At 48.8% G+C, this 23,281-nt stretch overlaps 7 protein-coding genes across 7 annotated transcripts; 2 read left to right on the forward strand and 5 right to left on the reverse strand.

Annotated features, from left to right (window-relative positions):
* Positions 1-65: 65 nt before the first annotated feature.
* N7515_010277 (uncharacterized protein) lies at positions 66-959 on the reverse strand (the record flags this gene model as incomplete). Its single annotated transcript, XM_056671020.1, has 1 exon — positions 66-959. The coding sequence occupies one exon, from the start codon at positions 957-959 to the stop codon at positions 66-68; it is 894 nt and encodes a 297-aa protein (XP_056517393.1).
* A 2,960-nt stretch (positions 960-3,919) lies between these two features.
* N7515_010278 (putative amino acid transporter) lies at positions 3,920-6,051 on the forward strand (the record flags this gene model as incomplete). The annotated part of the gene is made up of 5 exons (XM_056671021.1): positions 3,920-4,869; positions 4,925-5,115; positions 5,176-5,303; positions 5,361-5,475; positions 5,537-6,051. 5 exons carry the CDS (start codon positions 3,920-3,922, stop codon positions 6,049-6,051), a joined length of 1,899 nt encoding a protein of 632 aa, XP_056517394.1.
* Positions 6,052-7,262: 1,211 nt separating this feature from the next.
* Positions 7,263-7,568, reverse strand: N7515_010279 (uncharacterized protein; the record flags this gene model as incomplete). The annotated part of the gene is made up of 1 exon (XM_056671022.1): positions 7,263-7,568. One exon carries the CDS (start codon positions 7,566-7,568, stop codon positions 7,263-7,265), a length of 306 nt encoding a protein of 101 aa, XP_056517395.1.
* Positions 7,569-11,085: 3,517 nt separating this feature from the next.
* On the reverse strand, positions 11,086-12,071 carry N7515_010280 (uncharacterized protein; the record flags this gene model as incomplete). Its single annotated transcript, XM_056671023.1, has 2 exons — positions 11,086-11,811; positions 11,877-12,071. The coding sequence occupies 2 exons, from the start codon at positions 12,069-12,071 to the stop codon at positions 11,086-11,088; spliced, it is 921 nt and encodes a 306-aa protein (XP_056517396.1).
* Positions 12,072-13,793: 1,722 nt separating this feature from the next.
* On the reverse strand, positions 13,794-15,779 carry N7515_010281 (Nucleotide-binding alpha-beta plait; the record flags this gene model as incomplete). Its single annotated transcript, XM_056671024.1, has 6 exons — positions 13,794-14,064; positions 14,116-14,421; positions 14,482-14,576; positions 14,636-14,816; positions 14,870-15,625; positions 15,691-15,779. The coding sequence occupies 6 exons, from the start codon at positions 15,777-15,779 to the stop codon at positions 13,794-13,796; spliced, it is 1,698 nt and encodes a 565-aa protein (XP_056517397.1).
* A 949-nt stretch (positions 15,780-16,728) lies between these two features.
* On the reverse strand, positions 16,729-18,060 carry N7515_010282 (Dehydrogenase multihelical; the record flags this gene model as incomplete). Its single annotated transcript, XM_056671025.1, has 4 exons — positions 16,729-17,197; positions 17,254-17,462; positions 17,566-17,756; positions 17,910-18,060. 4 exons carry the CDS (start codon positions 18,058-18,060, stop codon positions 16,729-16,731), a joined length of 1,020 nt encoding a protein of 339 aa, XP_056517398.1.
* Positions 18,061-22,080: 4,020 nt separating this feature from the next.
* On the forward strand, positions 22,081-22,572 carry N7515_010283 (uncharacterized protein; the record flags this gene model as incomplete). The annotated part of the gene is made up of 1 exon (XM_056671026.1): positions 22,081-22,572. One exon carries the CDS (start codon positions 22,081-22,083, stop codon positions 22,570-22,572), a length of 492 nt encoding a protein of 163 aa, XP_056517399.1.
* Positions 22,573-23,281: the final 709 nt, after the last annotated feature.

Genomic DNA, 23,281 nt, shown 5'->3' on the forward strand with positions numbered 1-23,281 from the left:
GGTAGACATAGGTCAAGGCGGCAGTGACACGCCGGTCGAGTCAGATGAATGAATAATGTTGTTCTTCACACTTGCTGCAAAGTCCCATCATAATGAACATAGCTTTCCACAACTAGGTCCCCCCAGAACTGTTCTTCGACCGTCTCCCCACGGGCCTCCAGAATTGCACGCGGGATTGACCGATATTGAAGTACTTCAATGCAAGCTTTCTGACCTAAGATGATGCCGGAACGCCCATTTGGAACAGCCTCCTTGTCGACAATCAAGGCAATACTATCCTGCTGGAACATGACATTCGAGAACTCAAAAAAGAAGCCAGCTTGAACTCGGGTCATATCGTGGTTTCGATACGGCTGGTGAACAGGATCCGACAAGTGTTTTCGAAATTCATCGGTAAGAACATCACTCGTGATGACTGTGATCGGCGCGCCGGTATCCCATAGAATTTGCACATGGCGCATTTCACAGCGTGGCATGTTGTTATCGTAGTCGATAGCAGACAGTACAACATTGCCTACAACAGCTGCGAGGGTTTTCTCACTCAGCAGAGGGCGAAGGTTGAGGGCGTAGGGGCTTCGCGGTTCGTAGTTGTCATCATCAACGAACCTCTTCTTGAGTAAGGCCTGTCGGTGTGGAGAGAGGGGGGTTGGCATACTTTCGTCGCTGAGCATTCCCGCAGTCCTTATCGGGCGACCCATTTCGAGCTGGGGTCCTTCGGAGTCTGTATTCTGATTCTGAACTGCCATTTCACGCAGTCTCTGACGGTAAACTGGATCTTTGTTTGGCAGCAAGATCCGATCAAGCAGGCCACTCACGGACTGTTGGGCTGCAGAAAGACTTTCCTCGAACGTAGCATGGTTGCTAGAGAGCGTGACGTGTAGGTGAGGATGACTATGTTTCAGACCATCTGCAACTGCACCGAGGACCACATCAGTAGGAAATTCCTGCCCTTGCTCCATTTTAGGTCTGCTGGTGCCTGGTAAATGCGGATTCGACAACTGACAACTGATGGAATTTGATATAACCCGCTGAAGTATGACGGATAACTCTGGTTTGGTGAAAGGGAAGTAAAGTAACTGGTGGGGCGAGCACTAGAAATACCGATTGTAACGTGGGCGAGCTCCGTCGACTCTTTCGATTCTTACGTCAGAATTCTCGGGTCCCGTAGACTCGATGTAGCAGCCAGATAGAATGACGAAGCTTCTGTTTTTGAATAACATATCAAACAATAAAAATGCTTGACACCGATCTGTCTTCGGCCGATCCTGGTTCGTTCGACCTCGGGAGGGCCCACTTCGCTCCACTTGATTCCAGGTACTACCAGATCCCCACTTACTGCGTACAGTGTACTGTAGACTCGTAGAGGAGCCGTTTCTAAACGCAGTTCATTGCATGAAGCATCTCTTTCAATGCTGACCATCCAGAATGCTCTGACTTAGGGCAACACCACGACCCCGGCAGCTCAAGAAACACGAGTGGAGGATAGTACATCGAGGATCCATGTTTTACTGCTTCCAGAATCTAGGTATCCTGTTGGGGGCCTAGGGCCCATTGTGCACATCCAGACTGTTCACAACTTTGACATACACAGTGCATAGGATGGCATGGTACCAGGTAGGCCCTAGTAGAATATAGCAATTGTGACCCGGCCTAATAACTCCTATGTGTTTAGAGAAGAAAATTTTGTTTCTTACATAACGCTCTTGAGCTCCAGTGCTGCATTTCAGATCAAGGAGTATTCCATCGCACTCTACTGAGTAGTTAACTGATTTTTGCTTGGAAAATGACCGCATTTCTATATTCCTCATGTAAGTTAAAATTGCCAAATTTTCAGTTCTCCGGTGCCATGGTCTAGTGGTATGACGACACATTGTGGTTTGTAATTATCTGTGTTAGCCCTGGTTCGATTCCGGGTGGCGCCATTTTCGTTTTTTTTTTCAGCACAGTACTCGTGTATACTAGCTACAATTACGCAGTCAGTACACAGTACTAGATAGACCACCATCTGTGAGGTGTCGAGTGTTACGGGTTGCTTGCTGTTGATGTTGGAGATGTTGGAAAGTACATGTACCTATGCTGTGATCGGCCTTCTATTTGCTTGCTTGACGACGCTCCCTTTCGACTCTCCTGCCTTTCCTTTTCTTATCTCGAACCTGTGAAACCAGTATGGACAGTACATGGTATCCTAGGTAATTTATTTACTGTGATAGCCAGAAGATCCAAGGAAATGTGAGCGCACTTTGCTTTACCTTCATAATGTCAATTTTAGTACAATATTTCAATCAATTGGTGCCATGGTCTAGTGGTATGACGACACATTGTGGTGAACAATGATCTGTGTTAGCCCTGGTTCGATTCCGGGTGGCGCCATTTATCCATTAATTTTTTTGAATTTTCTCTTACAGATCTAAACTCACTTTTTACAACAACTACCCGGCATAAAATAACTCCCCACCGCCTGTGTTATGCCGGGTAGATGAAGATACCGTTGACTGTTGAACCAATCGACCATACAGCTGCATCCCTAAATGCGATTATCAATAATAGGGTCATCTTCATCCGACAACCAACCGGATCCAAAACAGAGGGAAAGGAAAAGGAGGTTGCCTCGGACCCCTCGGTCTTCAAGCCTTATACAGTACGGACTACGGTTTGCGACAAGCAGGTTATTTGTGGTGCGGGCCCATGCGCTAAGATATGTCAAGTTGAGATGATTTACTGTGGTTTCTGCCAAGGGGTTTGAGCCTAGGAGAAGTACATTGTTCTGAAGTCGGCTCACTGTCAGCTTGAAAGCGAGCCCGAGGCGGGCATCCAACGACTTCATGCTCGCAACAAAAAAGAAGACACCTAAAAACGACTATGGTCCATGATGTAAATGGAGAGCTTCCATTGGAAGTCCCATTTGAGAACGATAGGTGAACAAAAGGCGGTTGCTAGACCCGGGACCTTCATACCCATTTAGCGAGCCACAATTTGGAATGAGGGGAAATGGAGATCTGCTTGGAATACATGATTATGAAGTTGCCTAATTGGCGCTATTTTTTAGACCGTCGGATTAGCGTCGGGGTTCCGATTTATTGAGAGGTTCTTGATATGCCTGCTTCCAAATTTCCGGGTTTTTACACTAGAAAATTCCCGTCGTAATCCCCAAACGGATAGGTTCCTCGTGGGCAAGATCCATGATTTCACCTTTGGAAAGGCTCCGTGATTTTGCTCGATACATGGTACTGGAGTATCCGGGTATTTGACGGCAGTTTCTAGTGGAGACCAATCAAGCGTACTGAGATACGCCGAGGTTGCATTATGCACGATTGCACGGAGGGCTGTTCACCAAAGCTTATCTGCATCAAGCTTCCAATTCCCACATTTTCAAGATATGAGATTAATTTCTATGTTATCATTTAACTAGTAATGGGTCGCCTGACCAAATGAACTAAGTCATTCGTTTTTCTCATGTAGCCAATCGTCCTTCCACATCTTGTCTCATGTTCCTATCGAGCATCCATAAATCGCTCAATGAAAAGCCCCACGTCAATTAATTTAATGCGCTTTGGGCACGGCCTGTTCGGGCAGGTCCGTTGATTGACCAGCCACTAGACGTACAAGCTTTGTACAAGCTTTGTACAGCGATACCAAGCTTTTTAAAGATGCCCATGTTGCTTGTTCCTACTTAGTCTCGTCGGCCGGCGCTACATTAGTTGACCAGCAAAGATTATTGGAGTAAAACTCGTACCAATTCAGTATTGATTTATCTCTCCATTGCGCATTTATCAATCCTGGCGATTTTAGTCGCACTGTGAATTCCCCACTGTCTCGTGCCTTCCTAGATATAAGAAGTGTGATTCTCGGTTCGCTCCTTCTCGCTTCTGATTTCTTTTTGGCCCATTCTCCGAATTATTCTGTCCCTCATATTCTGCCAATGTCTAGATATCCAGGTTCAGGTGACTCAACTGCTCCCACTGAGCAGATTGGTGGGAAAGCCGAGTTTCCCAGCAAGACGAATACAATGGCCCAAGCCAACTCATCCCCCGGTATCCGACAACGTGTTTGGGGCTTAGAAGCGCGTCTGGATCCATATGTGACTTTCGAAGAATACACATACTGGGCAAAGATTGAGCGGGAAATGGAGGATGAAGAACAACGTCGCTATACGCCTATCGAATCTGGCAGTGGTGTCATTGCATCAATTAAAGGTTTATTTTTCAAGAACGCCTTCAATGATTCAAAGGTTCACAACTCGCGCGCGTTGCAGGGCAACGAGGAATCTACCCAGTGGTCCGACAACAAGACAGGCGTGGCTGTCAACAACGATGAGAAATCCGTCAGTCCAACCCAACACTCTGATGTGTACGACCTGGATGCCGAATGGCGACAGGCCTCTCGAGCGCTACGCAATGCTAGCTGGGGAGCCATCTTCTACCTGATCACAACCGATATTTTGGGCTGGTCCCAAACTCCGTATGTATTTGCCAACACTGGTTACGGCCTCGGTGTCGGCATTTTCCTGCTCATGGGTATTGCTGCCTTTGCATCTGGAATAATGATTTGGCGGACCTTCCTTGGTCTCGACTCGTCCCGGTTCCCGGTTATGAGCTTTGGTGACCCATTCTTTCGTCTGTACGGTCCCAGAATGCGCCACTTCATCAATTTTATGCAATCTCTCCAGATGTTTTTGAGTGTCGCTGTCGTTCTTCTCGGTAACACTGGTATTATTGCCCAACTTGGTGGAAGCGCCAATCTCTGCTTTGTTGTTTGCGGTGTTATCTCCCTCGTCGTCGGCATGGCCAGCGGTTATATGCGATCCCTCAAGCACCTCGGCTGGTTCTGTAACTTCTCGGTGTGGATCAACATCACCACGTTCGTCATTATGTAAGTGCGAGCCCGGAAATACTAGTTACAGTTCTTCACGCTAACCCAGGGACAGTTGCGTCGCTGCGGCCAAGTACGGCCCCGATCCTACTGCCGCTGTTCAGAATGGCATTCTGCCTAAAGCATGGAAAGATGTAGCTACAATGGCGCCGGTCAAGACTTTTATTAGCACTCCGCCAGTAGAATATCAGCCTACTGACTCCAACCTGTTTGCCGCTCAATTCAACGGTATCAACAGCATGGTTTGTAAGTTGGAACTTTTTGAACTACACAAATCATCAAACAGAAATGCTGACGTCTATTTAGACGCCTACTCTGGGGCTGTACTGTTCGCCGCTTTCTTATCGGAGATGAAACGTCCTATGGACTTCTGGAAGGGTTTGCTCGTTGCGCAGACATTCATCACTGTTGTATACATCTTTTTCGGTGCTTTCGTAAATTCTTCCAAGCCTTCACCTATACACTAAGAGTGTACGCTGACAGCCATCCAGGTGTATAACTACTACGGCCAGTACAGCTATAGCAACGTCAATCAGTCTGTTAACCCAGAGAGACTCCAAGTTGTCGGAAATGTGCTCTCACTTTTGACCGGTTGGCTTGCCGTTTGTATGAATGAATCTCCCCCGACACAGACTGGAGATAATGATCGGCTGACAAATATTCTTAGTTCTTTACTTCAACGTTGGCATGAAGACTGTCTACCTTGAGATCGGCCAAGAAATCTGCGGCCTCCCACCTATCACAACAAAGAAGGGCAAATATCTTTGGTGGGGTCTCGGTCCCGTGTATTGGGTCATTGCTTTTGTGGTCTCCATGTCTGTTCCGCAGTTCAGTGCCTTCACCAATTTCGTAGGGGGATTGTTCAGTCTGAACTTCACCTACTCGCTTTCTGGAGTCATGTACCTAGCCTACAAGATTCAAGATGGCGCCAGACTTCCACACGAAGGATTTGATCCTGTCACTGGTGAGACCACACGTTTCGATGGCGGTATTCGAAGATGGACACGTGGATTTATCAAGACCTGGTATCTCAGCGTGCCCGTTCTCATATATACCCTTTGTGGTTTTGCTACATCGGGTATGGGTACTTGGGCTGCTGTCTCAGCTCTTGAATCAGCCTTCGGTCCTGGGGGCTCAGTTGAGAGCTCTTGGACTTGTGTCAACCCGTACTACACTGGGTGAGCCTTGAAAGGTATATTTGGTTTTTGTGGATTCCTCGTGGGGGCATCGCGCAGGTGCCCGTCTGGGCATGGGAAGTAATCCAAATGGCAAGCCTGGAGACATCAGCGTGTTCACTAGGTATTGATAAGACTGCAATGACATAGATACCTAGATATTTGCATGTATATGTCAACTTCAAACTTCAGGAACTGTACCTAGGTATGCGCTTTTCAACATGGACTGTTTTCAATGTCGTACCTTCCTCGCTACTTTCGTGTCATGTCATGTCTCGTCGAATATGTTCGAATGGATGGATTTCAGTGGAATTTCATCATCCGACTCGTTGTCCACATGAGAAACTGAAAGTTGAACCTAGTTTTTAGACAGCACTTCCGTGGGCGGCCGTAAAACTGGGTGTCCCATCCCATAGCTTTTGGAACTCCCGAGTGAGAGTCCACAGTGCGCGGAATTCTGGTTCCAGCTCGACTGCTAAAATTGGATGAAATCATCTTGAATAATGGCCGTAGTGTTGGTATGCATGCAGAGATTATACCGGTCGAGGTTTCGACAGTGCACCAGGTGCAGGCGTTTCCAAGTGTCCAAGCAACAATGAGGCCCTCTGCTATAGACTCAGAGCAAGAAAACTATCATCTTTGACGAATAAGATGTTCTCGTTGGCCGCAGCACCTCGGGCCGTCCCGCAACAGACCGCATTCAATTCAATTGCATTCTCTGCCTATTGATTTTATTCTTTTGTAACTGATTGTCGAATGTCGAGAATTGTGGATCATTCATGTATATACGCTAGTCTAGATTTGCCTTAGCGGATGTCGAGATTTTCCCACTTGGCAAGCGAGACACATAGTGTCTCGTTCCGGCTGAGTTTCCTTCTCCTTTGATCAACTCAAATCAACTCATTCATCTTTTATGATATTCATTACGATTGGTTCCCCTTGGCTCCTCTAGATTCCATCACATGTACTTCCATTGTAGCTCTTACTTCACAGCCGCGATATTGGCCAGAATTGATGCGCCATCCGCACAGAGATGGTTTTACCGAAGCTGCAAGAGTTGAAGTTGAAGGTCTTCGCAGCAAAGGCACGTTTGAAGAGGTGGATAGACCTAACGATGTGGGCAAGCAGATTTTGCCTCTTACTTGGATATTCACTACAAGTTTTGATGAGGACGGCTTTCTCATCAAATACAAGGCCAGGATTTGCGTGAGAGGTGACTTACAAGTTGTCTCCACAGAGGAGAAGTATGCCGCCACATTGGCTGTAAGAACCGCACGCATGATCATGGCCCTGGCTGCAGCTTTCGACTTGGACACGCTCCAACTGGATGCAGTCAACGCGTTTTTGAACAGCATACTCACTGACGAGGTTTATGTGAAGTCTCCAACAGCGCACGTTCGCGGTCTTGGGGAACATGCCTGGTGGCAACTCCACATAAACCTCGTCAGTGAGTATGCTGTTCAAAAACGCGTTGACTGCATCCAGTTGGAGCGTGTCCAAGTCGAAAGCTGCAGCCAGGGCCATGATCATGCGTGCGGTTCTTACAGCCAATGTGGCGGCATACTTCTCCTCCTGATTTACTATCATTCTCCTTGATCATAGATATTTTCGTCTCCTCTCTGTGATACTGGCACTCAAATATTATTGTGGGAAGGAACGGCCTCGCAAGAGCGCATGGCGCTGGTATCAAGGATGGACCAGGAAGGACTGAACTCCCTCGGGTCTCAAATGCAGCAACGGGCTTCATGGTCTCTCTTCTTTTCCCGAGCACCGTGTCGCAATACCTAGTTGCTGGACTCCTTGTCCTGGGTATGGTCAGTACGCTCGGAGTTCGCGACATCTCATGCATTTTCCCTGGCTCGTTCCGCGATTTGTCTGACCCGATCAGTGGTACGCATAGCGAAAAAGGCTGGATCCATTCCCCCGAATGAGCTCATAAACCAAAAGAAGGCAGGTCGAGAGACTGGCGTTGTCGGCCTGGGCGAGTGAGGAACTGAAAGAGAGTAAATACGGCGACTGGCCTCATCAGTGAAGTATTCCGCGCTACTTGCGGCGCCGGAGAACCGATGTCCGTGAACATTGCCACCATGCCCCGGGGCGGGGAACTGTCGCAGCTCATCATAGGTGGGAAACACGACATGGGTCTGGCCGCGTTGGCGTTGACTCAGGTGGAAGTCATTGACAGCTGAGCCACTCGCGCGGGTGATAGCGACAGACCCGAGATCCTTGGCGCGGAGCTGGTGCTCACTCAGTCCGTCAGAGTCGTTTCGGTCATTCTGGACTCCTGGAGCTAGGCGAGAGCCTGTGCCGAGCGGTACAGGCAGCAAAAAGCGAAGCAAAAGTTGGCGCCACCCGGAATCGAACCAGGGCTAACACAGAACATAAACACCACAATGTGTCGTCATACCACTAGACCATGGCACCGAAAGACTTGAATTGTTACGGGTAATAGATATCAAATGGAAGAGTTGCTCCCTTTACTTCTGCAATGATCACTGAATGAGTGGTGTGCACAGAGTATTAATATTCCGTACTTCGCTAAACACTATGGTCTCCAGACCGCTTTTGGGCCGGTCATGCTTTATCATTGGCTTGTTGTCCCCTTACCGCCTGGGTACCTCCTGTTCTGCCCGCCAAACCCATTGCCCGGCAACCATATGCTCATCCATCTTCTTCATCCATGTTGCTCAGATATGTAACAACATTATCCTCGCCTATCTGGATACTCCGTCGTTGTCCTGGATGTGGTGATGCGGTTATGAGTCGTTTGATGACCAAACATACTGATAACAGGATGGAATAGATGGGTGATAATATAGGTTGCCCATGTATATATTCCATGTTAACAGCCCGGACATGCGGAATGAATTATTTTATTTACCTACCTCTTCCCCCAATACGACCAAATGCAGGTGGTCGTACCTACCTAAGGTAGGCGCTCTCTGACATGACCAAATAGGCCTATGGTCGCCCCCATGGTACGGCACCTCCAAACACTGGGGTGGCGTGTCACACCAGGCAAACGTGGGAAAACAAGAGTGCCATTATAGTAAAAGATTATGTACACTCCCCACTGGAAGATGTACAATGCTAATCAGTAAGCATGGGTGCGAACCTAAAGAGCAATTAAAAGACAAATTGTAGGGCTCGCCTAGGGGTTTCCTGTGAAACATGCTATAGGGCCTATACAACCTGTTTACTCTCCCTTCTCCTCTTTTTTCGCGTTTCCAATGCAAGGTCTCGTTACTCCGCTACAGCTGTGGCCCAAGGTCACAGTCGCAGTCGCATTGGGATACAAGAGGAACCTAGCCTAGCGGAGTAGCGGAAAAAAAAAAGAAAGGAAATTGAATTGGCGCCACCCGGAATCGAACCAGGGCTAACACAGATCATTGTTTACCACAATGTGTCGTCATACCACTAGACCATGGCACCAGGAACTTGAAATTTATTCAATATTTAACTATATCATCCAGCATACATCTTTCTGATATTATGCATATGTCTCAGACATGCCATAACTATCCGTGCCTTTTAGCTTCCCACCCCTTTTCGGTGTGGAGTGTTTGTGCGCGAATCTATACGCACGGCGTAGTTGGTTCAAGGCATCAGACAACAAGGACGGAGAGAGACGGTAACCTTGAAGCTCAAAAGCCAAAAGATAAACAATGCACCGCTGCGATACTGAAGAAAGCATACACAATAATTGTGCTATCTATCATATGGGAGAGATAGTACAAAAAAAAAAGAATAGAAAATGGCGCCACCCGGAATCGAACCAGGGCTAACACAGATCATTGCAAACCACAATGTGTCGTCATACCACTAGACCATGGCACCGGAAGGGGTGAAAATCATTCAGATTCTGTCTACATCAATGTAGTATTCAGAACCCATCTTCGTGCACATATTCGTACTCCGTAACTACTTGCCCATAGAACATTGAATAGTTATCCATACATAAAGCATTGAGCCTACGTGTATGTCCTTTCTAGATGAGACTTTTTGAACAGGTTGTGTTAGTGTATGTGACGTGCCAGATCTTTGAAGAAAACAGTGCGTTTAAACTAGAACAAATCGTCACAGTGTACTGATCACTACGGAGTACAAAGATCCCCGTTCTTTTCCCGTTCTTTTCAAGAAGATACCACGTGGTTGCTCCATTCTCTCACGTGAAAGCATTTGCCCTACATAATATATATGATAGACTGGACGCTGGACGATCATGAATGGACCCTAGACTAGCTAGATCACTCCGTGAAGGACTTCCCTCGCCACATGCTCCGCCTCACATCTTCTGTGATAGTATTCCTCGCAATCATTAATCCACAGGGACAAAGACGTATGTCACCTTTCGCCTTCTAGACGTTGTTCACAATGGTCTCCGTCCCAGCTTCACTGTTCTGCATTCGTCGTGGTATCAATGCGCCTTTCCATGACCTCGCACCTCACAAGCACAGACTCCACAAGTTCCTCCGCTCGCCGTGCGATACTGCTACCGGTCGCGACTTTCTTGAATCAGGAAAAGTCTAGGAAAAGAATAAGCGAAAGGACACGATGGGAACTGTCACACTGACGCGGGAAAGGAGACACCTGAACAGCGTATCGTAGATGCGGAGGAGACTGACTCTTCTTCGGGCTCGGGAAATGAAACTATATTCTTTAAGAAGCAAAAACCGATGAGAAATGGAAAAGGGAGGAAAGGATAAATAGAACGAAATGCTTCGGGGTAATCTTTGCCCGGGGAGTACCTGGGCACGAGGTAGTTGCGACGCCACTTGACTCCAACAGTCCTGCGACTACCTACATCTTGAATACCCATGGGCCATAAATATCTGTATCTACGTATGGCACTTGTCTGTAACAGTGGGTTTGAGGACATGCAGGTGCGCAGCTAAGAGTCCAAGGACTTTTATCAATTCCATCTTGACATAACTCTACTTCCATATCTCCCGTATATCTCTACTGTGGTACTGTGTAAAAATGAGTCTCGATCTAGAACGTTCCATCCTAACCCCACCATAATGCCCTGCTTCCGGTGAATTCAGAACATACCTGAGGTCACTTCACCACCATGCGCGGGCCCCGGTGTAGGAATAGCCTCGAAATCAAATCGCATGTTCATCCTCTCTCTTTCGACTTCCGTCACGATCCTCGCGATACGATGCGTCCCTCGATCCCATGCCCCTAAAACCACACATGCCGCTGCCTTTCCGAGCTGGGTTCCCAGTATCTCTTGATACTCCCGGGTACCGTACTCCCAAGTATGACACACCGCTGAATCAATATAGTTAACAGGCCAGTCAAGATTGTGCCGTGGGTACAACACATCGCGCACCAAGGGCAGAGTCTGTTCGCTAGTAACATCCACATAATAAAGGTGCCTGAGAGTATTGACATCGTGGTCGTATGTATATTGAGCAAGAACAATATCGGACCAGTGCGGCCCCGTGTGCCTGGAGAGGCCCTCGGCAATGAAAACCCCTGGGCCGACAAAGTGACCGTACTGACTATACCCTCTGTAGCCTTCCTTGTCAACACCGAACAGATCAAGTTCGGTATATCGGTATTGTTCCGTGACTGGCAGTTGTAACCTTTTCAGATCTTCCCGAAGCACTTCGGATGGGCGAGAGAAGCGAGTCTCCCGACACGTGAATCCTCGGTTGTGGATTAAATCGGCCAACGTAACCTCCGACCGCTGCACTGGACATCCTGCCCGGGCTGGGTCGGCAATCCACTCTTGCCATACAGCACCTCTATTGCGGTAGGTCTGGACTAATTCGTCAGTTATCTCAGATCTCACTAACCCTTCCACCGACCACGGAGGGGGCTTACACTCGCTCGAATTGGGCGGGTTTTCATCATCTTCGGAGGGATACTGGGGGAGGAGACCATTGTTGGCGGACGAGAAGGATCCTGGGCTACTTCTTCCTCCGGACGACGCTTGTGCCCTCGTGGGGACTGCTCGGTCTCCATCTCATACTCCACATCTTCAGAGCTTCCCCGATCTGAATTACTCTTGGTATTCATTGTAATGTTGGCCTCGCGCAAATGATTTGATGTGTATATGGATAGGTAAGTCTGTCAAGTAAAGAAATGGGGCACCTACTGATTAAGTAGATCTTTCCAAGAGCTTATTTCAGTCAATTCCAATGCAAGAAGCAATGGGTGTCTTTCACAGAAACAGGACGACTAAGCAAGGTCACAAAAGAATGTGCCCAAAGAAGAACAAAGAGCATTCAGCCATTACCCCTATGGAGTTGGGGGGTCTGAAACACAGTAACGAGACAGTGTCATCACAATCTTAGAAGCAAACATCATGGTAGTATAGAACTAAGAATTATCACGAAACACAAAGTTATCCGCAACATTTGTTGGAATTTCAACACAAAATGAATATCAAACACCAGTAGTAGTATTGTGTTATGTTATGTCTCAAACATGTGTTATGATGCATAACACATGTTTGTCATATTATCGCGTTTTATTTTACTACTGTGAAACTTCCCCCTTGGGACTTAACAGTTAGGAAATAAGGTCGTTGCAACATAGTGTTTCAGACCCCCCGACTCCCTGCATGGCTAGGTACCAAGACGAGAATAACCCAACAGATAGCCCGGGAGCGTGTTCCCTGTAGAATGGTCCTATTGTTCTCAAGACCTTGTGAGCAAAACTGCAAGTAAAATTTTGCCTCCCAGCTCGCTCTAGATGTGCCAAAGTGAGTTTACGGCGGAAAATCCAATGCACGCGACGAACATCAAGAGTATGATACAAGTCGTTGATGTAGACCAAATGCGGCTTTGTGATTGAAACGAACAGCCTAAACAGACTAAACAACCACGGTGAACGCGGACGACAAGCATTCTATGTACTGGGGCAAAGACGTCGGCAACGAAGATTTTCTGATAAACGCGGCGGACGGATCTGCATGGTGCGCAGTTGACGCACTTTGACCGGACGGATGGGGGGTGACCTGATTTTATGCGTGTGCATCCGGTGATTGATCGGCATTATGCGGAGATTTGGGCCTTTATTCGGCATTTGGATTTAAGATATTGTTCGCTCTATGATGAGGGGTATACCAGTCTTGGGGGCACATCCGATACCCATCCTAATCCGAGATTGCGGTGTGGGGCTGCGAAGACTGATGGACAGTATCTTCCTGCGTACCAGCTCACTGAGGATGTGGAGGAGAGACTGGGGCGCAATTGAGTTGGAGAATAAGCGTGGACTATGCTACTTGTGTATAGGTTGAGGTTCGTATCTCGACCATTTCTGATAGATTTATTTGCACCTCACAGTTGTGCTCAACCTTGGGAACTTGAACATAGACACCTACATGGACCTTGGGAGTAGCTTCTCGTGAAATAAAATGATATTAGAAATTAGACTGCAAGGCATTTCCTGCCATCCTCCATAAAACCCATTAATCCTCCATAAAATTGCATATCGTAGAACCCATTAAACGTCGTAAAAGTCCATAAATCTCCATAATGATGCGGGAAAGAAAGTCATAATGATATCGTGAAAATGAATGGCAGTAGAATAACCCTTCGTGAATCGTAAAGTCCCGCCTTTGTCAAAAGGCCGGGCCATACATCGTTGTACATTCTGCGAATGATAACAGATGCTTGGTGGAGATGTTGAATTTGAATAAAAGAAAAGGAGCATGCCAAAGACATGCTGGCCGATATGACTCCGCGGGGATAACATGTCTCGGAGTACCTCACCGGCAGCACCAACACATTGTGTTTAGGTGGACGAGGTAGTAGGAGAAATGAAGCCCAGTTGGGACGAGCCGGGAGGGGTGGATACTGCTCGAATGTTCTCCTTGCGAGAGTCCCTAGTGGGCGAAGTTGGGACTACCGTATTGGAAGAACCACCAGAGAGGTCGGTGTAAGAACGACGGCCCAGCGAGATTGCTCGCGTTCGGTAGGGTGGGGTGTTCTCAAGGGCATTGAAACCATGCGGGGACAACGAGCTACTCCGTCCACTGCTGGATGGATTCTTCATGTGCGGTTGGCTGTGGTCTCGGTCAGCATGATTTGGCTGTGATATGAACTTGCACACGTACCACGGAGAGATCGACGTTGCCGGAGTCCAATCAGAATCCACACCAGCCGGAGAGGTGTAGGTGACTTGTGAATTTGGTGTGAGATGGGAGCTACGTCTCACCCCCGGGGATGGGGTAGATCCCTGCACGACCTCCACGGAGTAGTTATACTCGCCGGCACGGTAAGCACGACGCTCGTTGCTTTGTTGCTTGAGAATCTTCTGGGCCTTGGTGTCGGCAAAGCGCAGAAGGAGCTTCACGCCATCCCCCTTGGTGACATTGTGGAACTCCGTGAGGATCTTTTCCGCAACCTCACGACTCTCGAAACTGTGAATAAAGGTTAGATAGTCCGGAAAATCTCACAATGCATATAAATGGGCCAATTACCGTGCAAATCCTACTTCCTTGCTCACACCGGTCTTTTCATCCCGGCTAATCTTCTCAGACACAACTCGCCACGGCTCGAAATGACGCCGCAGATCCTGTCAACCTCGTCAGCTTGCAAGAAAATGAGACTTTTGACGTTGTAGTTATCACATACCGCTTCGGTCCAATCGATTGGGATATTAGTGCAGTAGATGTTGGTAGAAGACCTGTCCTCCAGGTCCTTCAACCGGGAGTTTCGCGACTTCTGCGCGAAACTAGCCTGGTATCCGAGGTAAAAAAAACCTCGAATGCAATTTTCGCAGGACTCAAAGTTGAAGTATTGCACAAAGCCGAATCTGCCATGGATTAGAATGATATCATCGAAAGGAAAAGAGTCGGGGACTCATACCCTTTGCAGAGACCGGTGTCAAGATCAACGATCGCTTTGCAGCGATCAATCTTTCCGAAACGGGCTGCGTAGGCATGCAGCACCTCATCAGTAGTTTCCGGAAGGAATCCTCGGATGTAAACATTCGTGATTCCCTCCCGATTTTCCAGACACTTAGCAAGCGTCAGGTCAGACGGGTTAGTCCACATGGCAGGCACCGCGCGTGGAATAGCAGGGTCTTGTTGGGTCAAGGCCTCAAGATCTTGCACGACGTATCCATTATGGGTTTTCATCATTTGGAGAGGCAGGGGGATCTGGCCGAGCTGTGGAGGAACCATGCCTCCATAGGGGTAATTAGACATGGCAGTGCCATCAATGCCATGGGCCACATTCGAAGGATAATACTGGACTTGAGCGTTATCCTCTCCATGTGCTTCCTTGTTGTCGTGAGGCACATTCCATGCGGGCTGCTTTGTCCCATACTGCATGTCGTAATTGGCCATATAAGGCCATGATGAGTACGCACCAGTAACCATGGGGCTAGGCCAAACACCAGCTGGGAGGTATGAGTATTGTCCCGTCTGATCGGCTTTGCCCAAAGCAGGGTTGGGAAGAAAAGACGGTACGGTCGGAACACCGTTGAACACGGTCGAGTTGGGAACCAGGATAAATGGACTGTTGTATGCACGGTTGGCATTCGACCAATCCAAGCTAGAGTTCATCTGAATGGGCGTGGTGCCCTTGGGCTTGGGGCGGTGACTTTGCATAGTAAGCCCTCTGTACATATTAGTCAGGCCTGCCCTAGTACAGCCAGGGGGTTTCCATTGATGGGGTGTTGGTACCTGGAGCCATACGGGGTGCGAGGTTCGTTTTGGTGGTAGCGTCTAGGCTGAGAGCCAGAGCTCGCTAGTTGGGATGAACTTGGAATCATCTTTCAGGCCCGAGTAGATGTTAGCAAGATCTTCTTCCACCGGTGAGAGACAGTAATAAATGAAAGAGTAATAAGGAATCCCAATGGCAGGAGAATGGGGTGCGTAACTTACCCTTTTGGTAGAAACCTCGAGATTCAAGGTGTGTGGAAGTTGCGTGAACTGAGAATAAGCGTGAGCCCAGAGCAGGAAGACAGAAGTGTCAACTGGATATGATCAATGGGATGAATTGGAGCAGGGCAAGGCCCTGAGAAAGGGATCGTGGAGAAGGGTGGGATGGGAGAATGAGGGAGGCAGATGATGATGAGGGCTATTCGTAGACACAAGGGAACGAGAAGGTGCTAGTAGGGGAAGTACAACAGAGTAGATGGGACGAAAGAGTGGGAAGGAAGTAATGGAAGGAACATACGAAAAGTGGGTCGTGGAGAATACTTAGACCGTGGATACGAAGAGTGGGATCGAAAGGAAGGCAAGGACGATGGTGAAAAGGAAGAAGAAAAGGAAGGAGAAGGGGACGAAGAAGGAAAGAGCAAAAAAGAACGAAGCCAGACGAACGTCACGGGGATCGCTGGGGTGAACCAGGCTCGGAAGAGCATAAGTGAATACAAGTCACGGGCAGTGGCGTAATGTCGGTGGTTATCGTTCTTCTATCATCAAAGGAAGCCACGTGCTAAGAGACCCGTGGCGTAGGGCTGATGCATCTCGTTGTTAGGGCTGTTGCTCCACGGGCAAAGGACAGGACAGAGGCGACAAAGGTTAACTCTCCGCAAAGAATGGTATGAACATCCCAAAGTTTCATACTAGACTGCCATGTCGGCATATTGAATATTGATATATGCAATATGCATGTGCCATTGGAGCCTTCTATCTGGGGAGGGAGGGCAAGATATGGGTGAAGGTATGAGGGGATGATGGAACGGAAAGTCTTGTCTGGATCAGGGCAAGTAGGACTTATTGGGATTTCTCTTGTAGCCACTTATAGACCACCGAGAAATCCTTTCCGCGATGTCCATCTTCCACGGCTTTGTAGACTTCACGAGCATGGGTGCCGAGGACAAGAGGAGTGTCAGATTGTTCCGCGGCAGCAAGAGCCAGGCGTAGATCCTTGTGCATCAAGCTGACCCCAAATCCGCCCTCATAGCCGCGAGACGCGGGTGACGTTTCAACAACACCAGGAACAGGGTTGTTGACCTCAGACGGCCAGCACCGACCGGTAGACGAGTTGATCATGTCCGCCAATGCCTTAGGCTCGAGTCCCCAGCGGACACCCAAGTTCATAGCCTCGGCAGTAGCGATGTTGTTCAGTGCCAAGATGTAGTTGTTTGCCAGTTTGCCGGACACACCAGCACCGGGTTCACCGAGATGCCAGAACTTCTTGCCCATCAAAGCAAGAACGCCGCGGATGCGCTCAAGCAGCTCGCTTGATTGCGAAGAAGCGCCAAACATGAATGACAACGTCCCTGCCCTGGCACCAACCACCCCCCGGATACGGGGGCGTCCACAAAGTGGCCGGTTTGTGTGGTGTGGATTGCATTCGCGATATCCTTGGATGTAACTGGGTCAATGGTTGATGTATCAATAAACAGACGCTCCTGCTCGAGCTGGGGCAACGGGCCATTTTTGAGGATGGATTGGTACACATCGATGACATGTTGAGATTCCGGAAGGCTCGTCACCATCACCACCTATACGAGACTGGTTGTCAGACCCCGGAACAGCACAGACATATGGAACATAGTCCACACGGGGATGCCGCTAGCCGGGCCAGACACGCATCTAACCACGTACCGACTTTTCGGCGACCTCGCGCGCACTTGCAGCAGTCTCGACTTGGCCTCCATGGGCGCCTGCACTGTTGCTTCGAGCGGCCTCCTGAGCCTCAGCGGCAAACCGTTTCATGGCCTCTTCGTTTACATCCCGGATGATCAAGGTGTCGGATGCGGGAATCTTGGCGCGCAGGTTTTTGGCCATATTGTACCCTTCAGGGGCAGTCAGCAAGTGCAAACGCAATACAAAGACTCCACTCCACTCCACTCCACTCCACTCCACTCCACTCCACTCCACTCCACTCCACAATGTATTGTGTGATATAGCCGAGGCCATTGCTCCTTCCTGCAGAATTCAAAACTTACGCATTTGTCCCAACCCAACAAAACCCCACGTTGCGTCCCGGTGCATAGTCGTGGAGAAAGCTCGGGTAGACGGCCATCGTCGGATATCCGCCGCGGACATATGGAGGCGAGTCACCCTCCGCGGGAGGCACATAGCTGTTCGGAGACTCATTGTCTAGTTCAATGTGCCAGTGCAGACCTGCCAGACCAAGTCACCAGACACCAATGACAAATTCTTGTGTTGAGGAGTGAAGAAGGACACGGGTACTAGTTAATGTTCGTGGTGTCAACATTCAACAATGTCAGGATCCAAGGGTGATAGAGCAATGTTGGATCCAAGGGGCTTGAACCGGGGGAAGGGCTATTTGTATGATGCTGAGCAAAGCAAATGACCGCGGCTTTCCGAGACTCCAGGGTGATTATTGCCACGGACTTTGGGTCTCATCGGGGCTGAAATGCGGGGATGACCGGGACAACCCTTGGGAAGCGCATCACGTGTGGGGTATACTCCACACGGGGCCCTGATTGGTGTGTTATGTGGGTCCCGGAACGAACCTTGGAAATTGCCGGGGTTATGTAGATGTAGTTTGGAGGGTCACCTAGGGCATCTGGGTGCAAGGCAGGTCACCATGTACAAGACAACTTGACAAGGTGGACGTAGAAGGAATAGGGCACAAGGCGACAAGGATAGGTTGGCGAGCTTCACATCGTGAAGTGAGCTTGAAAGGGGAGAAGCAAGAGGAGAAGAAAGTGGGAATGACTGCCTTTATATAGAAACTGAGCTATGGTTACGCGGGAACCGGTTACGGTAATGCGGATAGGTTACGCGGAATAGGTTCGTATGAATCGTTGCCTGCTATACGACATCATCGCACAAACAACTCATTCAGGACCGGTGCCTGATGAATACGATGTAATCACGTACTATGATCATGTATGATGTCGTATTGGCAGGGACAACCAATAGTCCTGCTTAATTCGGAAGTTATTGTTTGTTTCCTAATTCATGAATATAATCTAGCATTTCCATCGCTGCCTAGAACACAGCTGCTTGCCCTAACTAGAGATACCGATCAAGAAAGCGCCTCAGATGTGACAGGTGCACCTCCTTGTCCAGGTCCAAACCATCTAAATCCATACTACAGCCAATTCAAATCATCAGTCACCTCCTGACACATAGTTAAGAGAGGGACCCCTGTGCTGTTCGATAGTGGTCACAAGTCGGCTGAGAAGAAGGATAAACGGAAAGAAGGCTAAGTAGGCCTGGAAAGAGCGTCCCACTGTTGGCCACCAGTTCACTTAGGTACGTCATGCTCACTCAACATTTGCTGGGACCTAGTCCTCTTAGTCTCCTGTCTCAGGTGGTGCTTCTCGGCCAGTGGCACTCTGCCGCGCGCTGCTTCCGTGTCTTTGCGTGGCCGTGATCCCCTCTGTGTTCATCGCGCACATGACAACCTAGCCGCGCGCTGCTTTTTTTCTCGGTCTGGCCATAACTCCCTCTGTGGTCATTGCCTTTATGATGGTGATAGTGTTGGCTTCATTGGCACGATGGTGGCTCTCGACCAGTGGCTTACCCTCTGTGTTCATTTCCTACATGATGTTACTGTCGGCTTCATTCGCATGGTGATGCTTCTCAACCAGTCAGATTCTGCCGCGCGCTGCTTCGGTCTCTTGGTCTGTCCATAACTTCGGTAATGAATGCGTTGTACCTCATTTCCCCTACCTGGCGCGGATGCTTGAGGCTCACATCAACCTAGGTGGAGGTGTGCAGCAAGTTATTAAATATGTTAACAAACAGTCATGTTTTTAAAGCTATTGACCGCACTGCCTAGCTACTACTGAGTTCGAGGTCGATGAGATTAAGCAGTTTGTGAACCGACTGAACGAAATTGATACCTTTTGCCATAGAATTAAAGACCACGTCAGACGCGGTATGTGTCGCTATGAGCTGATGATAATGTTCTCATCAACTAGATTTACCTCGCTGTACATACATGCTGTCGCTCTGGGATTATGGGGTCAATTCGTACCTAGGATTAGGAATAGCCTTGCCAGTTGGCTCAATTCTCGTCTGTTGGCTGGAGGCTCGCCAGTTGACGGAACCTGAAACCTACGGCTACACATGCGTGGAACTTGGCAAGAGTGGATCCTGTCAACTGGACAGAATATTTTGGTTGATATTTATTTACGAAGGTACTCTACACCAGACTTGTTCACTTTTATATATAGACAACAGTTACAGGTACATGCTTTACGTGTTACTTGGGTGATTCATGTCCCACCGAGCCGTAAAAAATCCTGTCCTGGCGTATCCGCAAAGCGGCAAAGAGCTGATCTCCTTAAGTCGCGGGAAGATTAAGACTGGGGACACGCTCCCTAGGTAGAGCATACCGAGAAAAAAAAAGATGATACTAGCCATATTCCCCAGACTCTCCATCCTACACGCCCTCCGAGCTCATGTATGAATTGTAGGGAGAATCCTTCACGTGCCTCGAACCTTCCATGTTCTGGAAATTTCCTCTTCTCTATCAGCTGGAGGGATTTGAGCAAGATCTCGCCTGCCAAGAAACATGACACAACGTACCCTGACTTACATTGGAGCCATATACTTGACACAAGCCAAGACTGGGCTTCCTGATGCAGCCTTTCAGCCCCCAACGGGTGGCGTGCTGGAGGGCGTCACTGCGTCACGGTCGCCAAGTCCGAGGACCAGGGGCGCTGGAGTGGGGGCCAGAAGGCGGCTGTTGGGTGACGGGTCGATCCGCTACTGACGACGATACAATGAGCAATGTGAATATGGTGCTGCTTTGCCTGCTTTCAAACGATATGTCTAATCGGATTGCAGCGTTGTTTTGGAGGACGGAGGTTCCAGCGGCCGAGGCTCCACATGTTCATATGCACATGTGCTGCGGAGACTAACCGCCAGGAACCAGCGATCCGTTCCGTACCCCGTGCTTGTTGAGGCTTACACTGATCTTCAGGTGAAGATCATCGAAAATTGACCGTCCTGGCTGAATCTATTAGCGGGGATGGCTTAAGCCCATCGAGACATTTTCCCTCAGGGCGTTTCTTGTCTGGTGATCCTATGACCATTGCAGGCTACCTCGACGTCGATCGCGAGTGGCTATTACATTTCCTCATCTGGTAAAGGCAACGTTGATCAGTGGATCTAGCGATGAATGAATAGTATTCAACTTTCTTGAGCCAGCAAGTAGCATGACTGCGATGATTCACGCCGAAGAATTGCTCTATCGTCTCCTTCTCGGTGCCGTCAATGGCGACTACAGAGGCTTCGCATCTTTAATCACAACGGCGAGGCCGTCTACGATTAGGCTAAACCTGATAAAGACTCGACGGTGACTGCTGAGCGAGCCCTCGCAAGTTTAAGTGCAAGTCTCACTTCAAGGACCAGCGAACTGTGAGGTCAAGGGTGATGATGAAAAAAAGCCTCGGCTCCGGCGAGGAACAGGAAGACTATTTCCATTGGTATATCCAGTAGAACCGACGTAAGCTGTGTCAATATCTTCGAAGGTACTGTACTAAATCGTAGGTTATTGGGATTAGAGGGAGAATTTATACACATGACATGTTGTAAACTATTTTTTCTAATAATGTTGGAACTGGTGACTTGTTTGTACTATAACCACGTGATATATCTTAGTCAGCAGTCAGGCGGAAGGCTACTACCCAGCCTTCCTCCTGAACCCCTAGGAATAACAACAACGATAACTACACAAGATTACACCGAGCAGGAGCCTCCACGAGAGTAGGCCCTCTGCCCAGTAATCGCCGTAGTCTTCGACGTTTCGCATACAAGCAATTGCTGTGTAAAACCAACAAATAATAATTCACCGCATCACTGATTCATTGATCCAGTGGTCCACGTAGTACCGACTTATGAAGCATAACTAAGATCTACAACATGCATAAAACTAGTACAATCCAGAACCGAAGATCAACAAGATACCAAGCCACGATATGACTCCTACGCCAAGATACACAATCCGGTGTCGTAATCTTACCGAAGATCGTCAAGAAAATGTTGGCAGGTATCGGGGTCTGATTTGGGGGCGCAATGCAATCAAGCAGATATAAAAGAGACTCCGAATATCAACCTCGAATAGAACCATCCAAGGACCTCCCACTCCCTCTATTAAGTCTCACCAAATCAAATCACAAACACAACCCAACCATGCCTTCCCTGCGCACCACTCTCCTCTGCCTAATGGCAGCAGCGGCTACCCAAGCCGAGCACCTCCGAGTCGTCTGGTCCAGCGGCGACTTCTCCACCATCTCCGGTCCCGCCGGCGGCAACACCAACGGCCACTACAGCGGCTTTGCCATCATCAATGACAAGGGCGAAGCCATCTACGATCAGGCCTACCCCGACGACCACTCGCCCTGCTACAACACCGGCGATGGCCGCGAGTTCACGATCGAGGGCGACTGCTGGAACAGCCCGCGCAAGTTCCACTGCAAGTCTGACTTCGGAGGTCACCCCGAGAGCTGTGAGGTCAAGGATGGCGATGGAAATAGCCTTGGCTCCGGCGAGGGACAGGAGGATACTACTTTTATTGGTATCTCGATTGGAACGGATGCCAGCTGTGTCGTTGAGTTTGAGTCTGATGGTGATGGTTGCCCTGTTGATGATGGTAACGGTCCTCTCCACGTTACCTCGGGCTAAATGGATGTGATATGATCGCTTTGCTTCAAGAGGCTGTAAGGCTGAGAAATAAAGGGTTCATAGACTGTGGATATTCGCACTGTCACCTGCGTATTTGTTTCGTTGATTCATATGTATATGCCTTTCAGACTTGAATTATAACTGAAATATAGAGTATTTTCACGGTGTTCATCGTACGAGGGCCGAGGACGTGGAGCTCAGATCAACGTTAGTGATAGATAGGAATATTGATACCTGAGTGCTCAGTGCCTGGATTGATGTTCTGCCTCTTCTTACCTGAATAGCGCATATGTGCCATCCGACGGCAAGCTAAGGCAGTCGCACCACTGCATGTCCCATGAGCCCTTTCGTGCGAGGTCGCAGCTTGTCATGTGACCTTCGAGCTTGACCAAAACCTTGACCATATGACTCTCTATCCAATTAGGGCTAGCGTCAAATGCTAGGGGATTAGCGCCAGCACCCCATTTCTGCCAGGCGGTCAAGAGTCAAACTCCCAGACGCGTCGACGCGAAACGAGGGTTTGACGCCCTACGAAGTCGAATTGCGACTCGCACCACCCGACTACCTACTATCTACCTCCCAAACATTGAGGACCTGGACGAACTAGTTGTGCCTTTTCCAGTATACCTACTACCTAGATCTACTACTGCTTCAATGGATCATTGACAACACCAAAGACCATCCAGTAAATCATGCACCTGCCCGAAAC

This window comes from Penicillium bovifimosum (assembly GCF_028826915.1).
Source record: "Penicillium bovifimosum strain IBT 22155 chromosome Unknown utg000008l_segment0_segment0, whole genome shotgun sequence".
Classification (NCBI taxonomy): Eukaryota; Fungi; Ascomycota; class Eurotiomycetes; order Eurotiales; family Aspergillaceae; genus Penicillium; species Penicillium bovifimosum.